Source organism: Triturus cristatus, chromosome 1_2 (assembly GCF_964204655.1).
Source record: "Triturus cristatus chromosome 1_2, aTriCri1.1, whole genome shotgun sequence".
Classification (NCBI taxonomy): Eukaryota; Metazoa; Chordata; class Amphibia; order Caudata; family Salamandridae; genus Triturus; species Triturus cristatus.
Window position 1 is genome coordinate 1,091,076,908 of NC_140580.1, and position 12,321 is coordinate 1,091,089,228.

General features: G+C 42.0%; 1 protein-coding gene across 1 annotated transcript in view; it reads right to left on the reverse strand.

The window, feature by feature from the left end:
* The window catches only part of C5 (complement C5), a 384,799-nt gene that overhangs the window by 89,911 nt on the left and 282,567 nt on the right, over positions 1-12,321 (reverse strand). Inside the window, exons 25-27 of the mRNA XM_085613588.1 lie at positions 8,942-9,017; positions 7,320-7,476; positions 3,525-3,620 (exon numbers count right to left, since the gene is read on the reverse strand). Of these exons, the coding sequence (XP_085469714.1) occupies positions 3,525-3,620; positions 7,320-7,476; positions 8,942-9,017 (329 nt within the window). The remainder of the gene's footprint in view (positions 1-3,524; positions 3,621-7,319; positions 7,477-8,941; positions 9,018-12,321) is intronic.

Below are 12,321 nucleotides of genomic sequence, written 5' to 3' on the forward strand. Positions count from 1 at the left end.
TTGTTTGTGACTTGATGCATGATGGCTCTACGCAGCTCTGCTAATTTGCTGCAGTTCAGAAAGAGCTTGAAGACCTGGCTTTTCAACCTTTAGGTTTTTCTCTCTCCCCTGTTGCCTTGTGCTCTGCTGTTTGTTTGTTTTGCTGTGTTACACTGAGCTGCCTGTGGAAAGCGCCGGGACTCTCCTCTGGAGTAGCCGTGCGCCATATAAACACACTATAACATAACATAACATGTCTCACAGGCTATCTCGAATGACGTCACTGGTTTCCTGAATGTGCCCTGTTATCAAACCCAGTATCTTCAAGAGGGCAGATGCGCAGATCTTTGGCGCCTGCTGTGAAGTGACTCTTTCTAGCAGGGTGCTTTTAAGGCACTCAGGTGCCAGCCTGCTTCTGGCGCCCTAGACCGCTGTCTCGCGTTCCCTTGTCTGCCCAGCCCTGGCCTTCATAAACGTTAATTGCAGGCACATCAATTATGTTATCAACCGTGCGGCAAATAATCGCCCCATTTCTCACTCCAGCAGCGACAGTGCATACGTCAAAAGGAACGACATCAAGGGCGTCTTCAGTTTCATCCCATACATCAACGTTCTGCTTCTGGATTGTCCTTCTTCGTGGCTTCCAGTTGCAAAGAGGGTTGTAACAAACACCAGGTGCATCATCCTTAAGCAATGCAGTGGTTTCAGGCTTTTTATTACAGGTTTGAAAAAGGAGCAAGATGGACTAAATCTAAAGCTCCTTCACCCCAACTATATGTCAAGCAAAAAAGCCCTACTAGCACAATGCTATCCTCTGTCTATGACCGCAATGTGAGCCTAAATCTTTGTCACCACATTGCGTGGTAACTCAGATCCAAAAGTTCACAAAGTGTAATACTTCACCTCTTTGATTACCTGACTCTTCCCCCTATTTTTGATTGAGGTCAATGCCCCTTAAAAAATGAAACCCCGAAACCAGTCCTAGGATGCTTGTTTCCAGTCCAGGGAGGACCTGGCTTGGCAGTTCAGGCTGGACTGTTCCCATGAGGCACAGGGTCAAGACTGATTTGCATATGGCTGGGTCCAAACTGCAATGGCATGGTGAGCAAAAAAACGATGGATTTATGCCCAGATCACTGTACTGGGGTGAATGTATGACATTGTTCTGCAGTCTGTCCATCAACTGTTGTTTTTGCCTTAAAAAATGAAGGCACCTCACTGGATTGCTGGCTGATCTTATGTTTACCTCTTAGCTTGTACTTCTTCGGGTGCTACAAGATCCTGTTTTGGTGGCAAATCACTTTGAAAAAGCTTCAGATCAATTGTATGAGAATGAAGGTCATAGTAAATTGGGATAGCAAAGCAATATTGAGAATCTGCTGTAAAGATTACATTGCAAAATATTTGTGATACACCCAATGCAGTATGGGTCCCAGCAGGTGCAAATGACTGTATGATTTTATCAATCATTCATTCAAGATTCTTTGAGCAAATGCCTTCCATGTAAAAGGGGTCATCCAGTGAAAGTATAAAGCTCGTCCTCTTATCCAGTCTTACATTATCAACAATCACCGTCAGCAGAATCCGAATAACGAAGGAGACGCCTCCATGCAAACTAGTTACATGACTTCTAGCAGATAAAAGGCAGGAATCATTTACAGACAAAGAGAGGGGAGAGGAACAGAGGTTAATTTACTTGTTCACATTGTTCTTCATTTCAAATCAAAAAGTATATAAAAAATGGAGATTAATTGGTTAAGATAGCGAATTAAAACAATTGTTCAAGCCTACTCCCACAGTAACCTATTAAAATTGAAGGGGACAGGAAATGGAGCTGCAGCAAAAGAACTAGAGTGGCATTTAAATCCTCAAAAACAAAATACCAACTGATGCATGAACTGCACAAACCACATTTGTACTTGAAAGACATATTGTGTATCATCGAAGCATAGAGCAAACGTTAATGCTACGATAATAGGCATAATATGAAAGTAAAGATGGTATTTACGGGATCAAATGTTCATGTAGCTTATATTTTGCTGGTATGATGGACAGGAAAGTAGAGAGGAAACGTTTCTTGAATGGGGACATCAATTACTCCAAATGACATTTGAAGTGTTGGAAGGTTTAAAGAATCATCTTAGAGGGAATTTTAGGGATATTAAGGAATAACTAGTCAGGAGAGAAATTTTCGGGAAGAATTCTTGGATACCTTAGACCCGAGAGGTCTTGATGCCATACTTACGCAGCTTTCTTAAACAGAGACAAGGAGCAGGTGATTATGTATATAAAATATATGTTTTATTTCTTTAAATCCTTGTGAAAAACATCTCAAACTTAGCATTATTAAAATATTTCTTCATGCCACAGATTTTTGATGATTGTCTAAAAGTAGAACCTAGACAGAGGTAGAATTAAATGAAGCTTTACAGATATAATGGATGAATGAAGTCCTTGAGAAGAAATGAGAATTTGTGTGTGCTGATTAAAAATACATAGAGACAAAAGAAATTCTATGGCTATGTGGGTTTGAAATTGTTTGGTCATGCACCTGACATTTTGATTAGGGGAACAGAATGCTCTGATTGACATATCAGCCATAAATGGGCAGAAAGATTTATTAGCATGGAACTTGGGTAATCTTGACTCCTTCAAAAAGCAATTAGGCAAGAAGTTTGATTATTATAATGTGGACTGTCACATATTGAAATTTACCAATTTGTTTGAAAGGAGACATATTTGTTCTTGTATACTTTGTTACATTTGCTAGGGGTGAATGAGATTTCCCTCAATGAAGAAGTTTAGCCCTTGAAATGTAATGCGGATGAATTTTTCTTGTGTTTGAAAGGCTAATTATAAGAAGACATGAATTTAGCAACTTCATTAGATTTATTGAAACTGAAATTATAATAATTGATCACTAAACATAATTAAGTTTCTAAATAAAGATGAAGTGCTGAGTTTATAAGAGCGCATTATGATTTATGGGGTTTGAAGCGACCCCATCCTGGCAATGCTATGGTAAATTGGAAATAGTGGTAATTCTGTACTGTTGCATCAAGAAACAAAAGGGGCACTGGGCATGATTTAATGTCTAGAAGCGATGAAGCATCTCCAACAGGTATGTAATATAGCAGAGGGTTCAAGTACTTGGGGAAGTGTGGTTTTATTGCACATAGATAATTAACCAAGCTGTGGAAGTGCCTGCCCACCTGTTAAATATGATGCATGGAAGTCTAGTAGTGGTCCCTTCCACCTCAACACCCCCATCTCTCCCCCCACAATTATGTAGTGCATCCATATACATTTTGTTAGATTACTCAACAGCATCATTCTAAAAGTGCCAAAGTTTGAACTTTTCTCTTTTGAATACAAACATGTTTACACATTTGTATTATTCCAACATGAATGGTAGGGTTGGAAGGTAAAACAATAACAGTAAAATTATTATTCAGTTTTTTTAGTGTGGTGACAGTGGTATCACATTTGTTTTCCAATCATTAGCCATCACCTGCAATAAAAAAATTAACCGGATTGGTACATACCAGTATCGGACAGATTTTATATGCCTTCTGAATGCCAATGAGCACGAATGCTGTCATGTACAATGCTTTTTCCTTTGCTTGTGTGGGTGGCGTACCCTGCAACGGAAAGTCAAAACACACAGTCAGTGAAAAGAACCCAGATGTTCTGCAAAACACCATCACCATAGCAACAATTTTCAAAAAGCACCTTCACTGCAACAGTATAGACTTAAAAAAGAGTACCTATTGTATCTCTCGCGGATGTAATGTAGGAACAGCATTGGCATGTGTGAAACGTTAATCGGAGCTTTGAAGCCAAGTAGGAAACTTTGTAACTTACAACTTTACAAGCTGATGCCTCTCTCTCAACTTAGACTTTTCTGCCTCTCAAGAAAGAACGGGCACGGAGCTTGAGCGGTGGAGTCAACAGAGCCATAAGGCTGGCAATCAAGAATGTTGTTACCCAGACAGCTCATACATTCCAGCTTACCTCAACAAATTACACACCTGTGAGTAGTGCCAAATTCACAATGAATTACATTCATGGACAAGTGTGAACTTTAGGCTTAATGTAATGATCTTTGATGGTTCTATGATCTTTGATGGTTCAGGCAGACTCACCGGAGACTGGAGACCCCACAAAAGTGGGGGCTTCCCCACTGACTTGGTACTCCTGCAGTACTCCTTCAGGCACTCACAAATGCTTTTGTGAATTGCCCTCATTGTGTGGTGAGGACTATTCACCATGGTCTACCTGGGTACGTTCCAACTAGAGGTCTAGTAGCCACGGGACCCATAACCTTCTGCCAATGTTCTGAATCATCCTGAAAATGAACGACTACATTTAAAGTGTTATACTAAAAAAACGGAATCTTCCATTTTCATCCCGATCATGGTACAGCCTATGTGCACCATCCCATCGTGAGCATTCAAGCCTAGCTCCCAAGTGGCTGATGTTGTTTTTGGTGGTAGGAGAAGTACTTTGCAGTAATCTGCCAGCAGAAGGAAACTGGTCATAGCTAGAAATTGACTTTCAACAATTCACTCAAAGTAGAAAACAGGGGTCCAGTGAGATGGAGAAGAACCTGCCATCTTGATCAGAAACTGCAATACTTTCTCGCTCAGAGTTTTTCTTATGTTATTTTGACACAAATATACACATATGGTTATAGGATGGCTGGGTGATTTTAGAAGGATATCACCTAAAGTGACTCAAACATTTTATGTTTCAACCAGCAGAACTCGGCCAACATCTAGTGGCAAGAAAAGTGCATTTTGTGAACAATCCGGAAAAAAGCAATGCATTAAAGTGGGCTATTGCTGCCACGTTGCTTTGTGTTGCTATATCACCAACCCATGGACACCTCAAGGGCTTTTCCCTGGAAACGTCATAGACTAAACACCAATCTAAGCAAGCATTGGCAATGCCAATAGATCTGGTTTTAAACAATGTTGCATGGCAATGTGAAGCATTACAAGTACATAGCATGGCAATGGACTTGTGCGGGAGAAAAGAACTGTAGAATAATATCGGTGTAGGTTAAAAGTTCAAGTGACAGTTGCACTGTAAAGCCAGACCTAATACTCCACGTAGGTCAATGACTGCCCTCCTCCCATCTCTGCTGCTGCCAGGAAAAAGACACCATAAAATATCTAGTTCAATAGCATCACAATAACATATGTGTGATCCTGAAAGTTCAAGCTAAGGCAGCTGGATAAATAAAATGATCACAGCTGTGTGGTGGGTAACCGCTTTTTGTTGGATGCATTCAACTTCTTCAAACTCATGTACTCCTGGCTCCCAACATGTGGGCAGAGCCAAAGTCTCTCTCTATTGATCCTCACATTATTGTCCCGTGACAGCCGCACCCTCAGGCCAGACCATAAAAAGCCCACTAGCACCCTATAACAGTGCCCCTCAAGTCTCCATAACCACTGTCTCTCAGATTCATTTAGTTTTAAAGTACCACTCATGCCAGTATAAGGTGTTAGAGTACTTTACATTACACACACATTGCACAGAGACAATCATACGTGTATAAATCAGTGTATAGGAAATGGTACATCAGATAGCACTACAATGGTGTAGTGTAGAAGTGACATGTCATTGATACTGGTAGGCAATATATTTTAAGAGTCCTTATTCTGGAAAAGCATGAATTCAGAATTTTAAATGTAACATCATTGTTAGGGGTTCTCTTTAATAATAACAATTGTTTTCTACCCAAATAAACTATTTTGGGAAGATTAGGATAATGAAAGACTGTGCAAAAAACATGTAGTTCTAACATATACCTTGCAGTTTGCATGCAGCTTTTTGATGACAGTTAATAGCTCAATGATCTATATTAGGATTTTGACTTCTAAACTACAAGTAACAAAAATAGCTCTTTTACAGAAGCAGTAAACCACTGACCTGTTTGCATTATATACATTATATGCATTATATGGTACACATTCTTAGCCGCAGGCAATTTAACCCTCTGCACTACCTTAGGATGAGTCAAAACTTCTACTAGACAAACCTCCAGTCTCTTTAAAGGAAGATGATTAATCTTCGGAGTTATCTTGACATTTTGAGTGATGCCTGAAAATTGCTGGAGGCCAGGAACGCAGCAGCAGGTGCTTTTAAAATGTTAATATAGTTGAAGAAATGACGCCCCCTAGTCAGCGCCCGGTGTGGTGGCACCGATCTCACCACCCTAGAGGACCCTGTTAGGTGTCCACTTACAATGATGGCCTATGAAGTTATTTTCCTTGATAATCACTGTCTCATTAGACCCCCATCCTCTTTAGGTGTATTCAACGTATTCAAAGGCTAACCTTCTATCATACACATACACTTATTTTCGGGTATTCACACTGCATCATTATTTTCATTATATTAATTTGGTAAAGGGTGACAGGCAGCTAGCAATACTTAATGGACTTTGATTCAGTGTCAGAAAGATAAGATATTATGGGGCATATTTAAAAAAAAATGGCGAAGCATGTCGTTAAGCCAACAAGGCCAACGACATGCTTTGTCACTTCAGAAACGTAGGGCTGCACCATATTTACAACAATATGGTGCAGCCCTGCGCCGATGCTAAATGTAGCTGCCTAGCGCCAACGCAGGCGTCCTTTCAACGTAGAGCAATGGTGCCTGTGTTGAGGGGAAGATTGTTTATGTGCAGGGAGGTCCCCCTTCCTCCGCATTAACAATTTTGAAATGCCGTTTTGTAAACTCCTATGTGTGCTGCTTAATGCAGCACTCATCGAAGTTGTAACACAGATTTTTTTTTTTAAATGATTGTTTATGTGCACATAAACAATCATTGGTGTTTTGCTCTTTCTACGTGTACTGCCGATTGCAGCGCACATGGACACAGCAAAAACAAGAATAAATAAAGCATTTCTCCTTGTTTCGCCTGTTTAAGACAAGGTTTTCCCTGGTCTTAATTTTGGCGCTGCCTCCTATTTACGCTTCCCTCGTAAATAGGGGGCAGCGTCAAGATCAATGGGTGTTGCGGTGGAACGCCCACCACAACACCCATTGCACGGACCTTTCACGCTAAGTGTAGTGTGAAAGGGGTCCTTATTTACAAGGCCGCGTTAAGCCTCGTCAAGTGGGTTAACGCTGCCTTGTAAACAAGGCAAAGCTCCAATCGGCATCACAGCCTCACTAAAGGTGACGTTGTGGTAGCAATAGGGGTTTGTAAATATGCCCATATGTTCTTTACATTTCTGTGTTCAGAACCTGTGACATTTTATTGGCAATGACTGATCTTTAAAACTGAGGTCTACAGAAATAATGCCTTTCTCCACTCTCCTCACCTGTAATTTCACAGGAAAGTAGCCGGATTTCTCCACGAAAGAACCATCCGGCCTCTGGCTGTCAGCCAGCCAGGCGAGTGTGTTGCACATGGCCCTTTCATCCAGGGGAACATACTGTTGAACTTGCCCTAGAATTCTTAGGGCAAATGCTGTTAGCCTGCAATGGAAATTACAAAGAAAGAGGTTGTAATGTACAATGACCAACACACTACCTTAGATTTTTGCTGGATTGGACACTGTGACACCTATCATTCACCGCCCAGAAGTCAAGGATAAATCACAGAACATCACTAAGAAGCAAACAAACTTGTAAGACATTTCCATTGATACTGTGCAGGAAGCATGCAGAAATGGTGGCACGTCTTTTCCTCGGTTGTATAACCTCAGGATACAAAACTCTAAAATACAAACAAATTGCGCCAATGCTACAACGAGGTAAAAAAAACTGGAGGCAAAGAAAAACGAGAGAGGGAGCATTTAAGTATAAAATATATAAGCGCAGCGCTTAATGTGTGTGGGCGATTGCTAGAGGTGGGCATCGGCAATCGTTTTTGGGGGACAAGACTAATTTTTCATCCTTAGAAGAAATGTATAAATGACATCAGATTTACAGAAAATATCAACCAGAAATTGCTGAGGAAATAATGGCGTTCTAACTTAACACGAGAGTGCCACGTGGAACCACAGAAAGGATTTTCTAAGTTCTAAAAATAAACAAGCCAAAGGCATATAGGACTTAAATCATTTCCTCATCTTAAAACAGCTTATTTTGTTATGGAGAGAAACTCAAAACGGGGTGAGGCCCGAAAGTGTGGTGATGACTTACTCCTCTCAGTTACTATGAATCTGGGTCTCCATGTGTGAGTCTTAACAAGTTTATTTACCAGCACAAAGGACATTATTCCCAATATTTTACGAAAATTGCACAACATTTCATGGAATTAATTGTAAGAATGGTTCGTGGATTATGAACCCATTCTGCCCTGTTTTTCTTTCCTGCGTGTCTTTGGCTTCAGTTGTGTGGTGCCACTGAAGTAATCTGAGGTTCATCCCTGAATTCCTTTTCTGCGCTACACGGCCATTTCTAATAGCTTGCCCTGGTTCATCTGACAAGGTTTGCCAGGAGAAACACATGATGTGTAACACTGAGGGATGGAGCGACTACACTGATGTAGGATTCATTAATGAGCCTAGGTAGGTTGTGCACACACACTGCATACTTCAATTAATTATTTATTTATTTAATTTTATGTGCAATGGACTGATATCTTGCCAACGCCGCTTTGCCGGCCCCTTGGGGACATCTATTCTTGCATAGCCATGCATGAAGTTCCTGGAACTACTGTTCTCTGGTTCTGTTTTGCCCATTGACTGTGGGTGTGTATAGCTTAATTTAAGCATGGCCAGCATAGGCCCAGGGTTGCCAAGCATGCCAGGCTTTCAGGACAACCATTGACTATTTAAATTAATGTATTTAAGACTAATTGTGTGTTCTTTTATTTTAAGTTGATATCATGAAAATCCAGGGAACGTCCTGGCCTCTGTTGCATCCTACTTTGATGTTTAGATGCCACAATATCAGTCAACGTCAGTTCTGATCAGTGCATATCTTTGATACTCACCACGTGCTTGGCTCGCGGCCCCTCCACATGCTATAAGAGAAGTCAGGGTTTCTAAAAGACAAGATGCTTAGAATACCTAGAGAAGATCAGCATGGAAAGAAAATAAAGAGTAGTCAAGACCCATCCATCGAAATCTGTTCATTTCGTATTCATATCCATAAAACAGTTAAACAAATATACACATTGTACGAAAGTGCCCCTTTTTGAAATGGTTGCCTCCACTTTTTGTCTGGTATGTGATGCAATTTTGACAGAAGTGTACTGGGTTCCTGCTATCCAGGTCCCCAGTGCCAGATCTCTTTCCCTAAAACTGTACAAATGTTCCTGTCATTGGCAATACCTTTGCCCCCCTTATAAGTCCCTAGTATATGGTACCCCTGGTACCTAGGGCAAGGAGGGTAAATAGGGTCCCTAAGGGCGCAGCATGACATGTACCACCATAAGGGATCCCTTAGCACCATCATGCAAACTGCCTTTGCAGGCTGCGTATCATGGTGTAGAGAAAAGTAATGACACGGCATGGCACACCCTGTGTGCCATGCCTACAGACACTGCATGCAGTATAGGTAAGTCACCCCTACAGCATACCTTACAGCCCTAAGGCAGGGTGCGCTATCCAACATGTGTGGACATATCTGCATGAGCAGATATGCCCCCGTGATGCCGAATTCAAATCTTAGATTTTACAAGGGAAGTTGTTTTGAGAACATGTGCTATACACTGGTATTTACGAGTTCCCCAGCTACATAATGCCTTCACTGAAAGTAGGAATTTTGGAATCAAACATCTTGTATTAATAAACCCACACTGATTCCAGTGATAGATTTAATAATACATGCACTCAGAGGGCACCTCAGAGGTAGGGCTGGGTAGAGCTCACAGAGTTCATCTCTGCGGAATTCAGCGTAGTTAGCTAAAAACTCAGTGAAATTCCGCGGAGTTCCATCCACCCGCAGAGTTGCAGTAACAAGAAGATGCACTGCTACAGAGCACTGTCGGCATGAGCACAGAGAAGGATAATATTGCAAGCTTTTAAGCTTATGTGGGAAGAAAGACCACTGGAGCACACAAGAGGTGGGGTAATGGTCTTCTCAGAGAAATCAGAGTAGTCCATGCAACATGAATATATATCAGGAGCACACAAGATAATATACAAAGACCGTGGAATGTCTCAATAAAAGTACGGTGTTTGTTGAACCGCATTGAAAATGCACACAAAAGACAAAACAAAATTAAAGAAAAGAAAAGAACAAAGATCAAATGAAATCAAGGACACTTACCATGGTGTTGCTACAGCGTCTCTAACCCTCGGCACAGTGATAGAGTGGTGCTACAGGACCGCAAGTTTGCACCAAGTGCACATGTGCACTCCTACCCATGACGTTAGAGGTTATGTACGCCAGTGTGAGGACTTCGTTGGTGCTTGCAGCAACGTGTGTAATCAATCACACCTCCGGGGTATGTGCAGTGATTTCTCTGGACATTTTCTGTGCCAGGCCCTCAAGCGAAAGGGGTGATTTATTTCATTTCAGCACACGCTTAAGTTGTCTGCAGCCCTGATTGACACCAAGCAAAGTCAGACCAACCCATTTTAATTGCGTAAACACCCTGAGATGTGAAAGGTGCACACAACATCACGCACTCTCCCATTTGGGAGAAGCTGCCCTCATCTCCTTGCTACCTCAAGAGACTTTTAAACAAAATCAGCTGGATTTAATCAGAGTTTATTTCAGAGGTGGGTGTGTCGTGTACTTCCTATAGTGCCCATGCAGGACCTGCGCGTTAGGATAACAAACTGTGGCAGATTAGTTCCGTGCACCCCCAACGCGTATGTTAGCCTGTTTGCATTAGCCAGCTCACAGTGCCACTAGTGTCTCCTCTTATTGGGGAGAGAATAGTTTCTGGCAACCTCAGAACATGACAACCCTGATCCCTCAAGATCGTGGAAACAATGTACTACTTTTTGCTCAGTCATACGTGCGTACTTAGTTTGCCTCAGAGATACACAGAATAAACAATCTGGGCGTTTCAATATGGATTTATTGAACAGTTGTTATTCTTGTGTACAATATATGAGCTGCAACAACCATTAGACAGTAGCAGAGATCTATGATTAGCAGTACAGTGAATATAAAAGGATAGTGCAGTTCTACCATCTTGCAATAAGCATGAATAAACACATGAATATAAAATGCAAAATAAAAGTGCACGTACTCCGACGATGCCTATCTAGATGTACCTAAGTGTACCTAGCATGTGAGTAGGTGTAAAGCCAAGAAGCCCTCTAGGATTTAGTCGAACCCCATTACCTGAAGTGTGAGAATGTAGGAGCCACTCTTGGTCTCGAGTTGGACACCCCGCAAGAGATGTTTAGACTGCTGTCAGCTGGAGCGTCTGCATGCAGGAGCCTCAGTGTCTCTGGTCAGTGTGTCGGCCTGGAAGTCTCGGTTCCCTCTATTTAACACTAGCAAGAGGTGTTATATATATATGCAGAAAAGAATCTAGGGTTCCTTTCTCCCTTGTTTCTTGTACTAGCAATTGTTGGATTTGAGGATGACGTATGGAATGAACCTTGCACGTAGATATGGGGAGGAAGGTGGTGTAACCCCAGCCTGGTTTCCAAGAACCCTTATGAATATTCTTTAATACTGTGTCAGTCTAAAGATGTAGTCATAGAATGTCATTGTTCAGGGAAACCCTCCTTCTGCGCCCAGGACTAGAACCAGGTAAAAGTTCAATCCTAAAAAAGGCTTGTTACTGTGTAGTGTAGGGGAGGTGATGTAGGTGAAAGAGTATAATGTTACCCGGGCCTATATTAGGGTACCTATATGAAACATAACAGGTCATGCGGTGAAGCAGAGTTTTTTTGTCAACCTCCGCACTCCAAGCGGAGCACGTACTTGGCAAAACTTCACTGGTGGAGCATAGTTCGCCGCCCACCACTATTTAGAGGTACCCTCTGAAAAGCTACCAACTACTAGTGTACTAGCTGACTGGTGTAGACCAGCTTGCTACCACAGACAGGTTTCTGACCCTCTGCATGAGTGAGCCCGCAACCTCCGAGGGCAGAAACAATGCCTGCTCTGGCTGGACGTTTTGTCCCCTCCTTCAAGCAGGATGGCTAAGTAATCGGCATATCAAAGCAGGAGGCTTCAAAGGCTTCTGCCACCCTTGATACTTGACCCAAGGCTTCCCCCCTGGACTGGGGAAATGCCACTCCCTGCCCCAGGCCCATTTGGCACCAAGACAGGCAGAAAAATGAGCTAGTCAGGAGGCGTTTTCCTCCTAAGGCAGGCTACCTGATGTGAACACAAAACTTAGAGTTGCACCATCTTGGTTTTGGCAGAATTAGGCTCACTGGGTCAGGGTTATGCCCACTT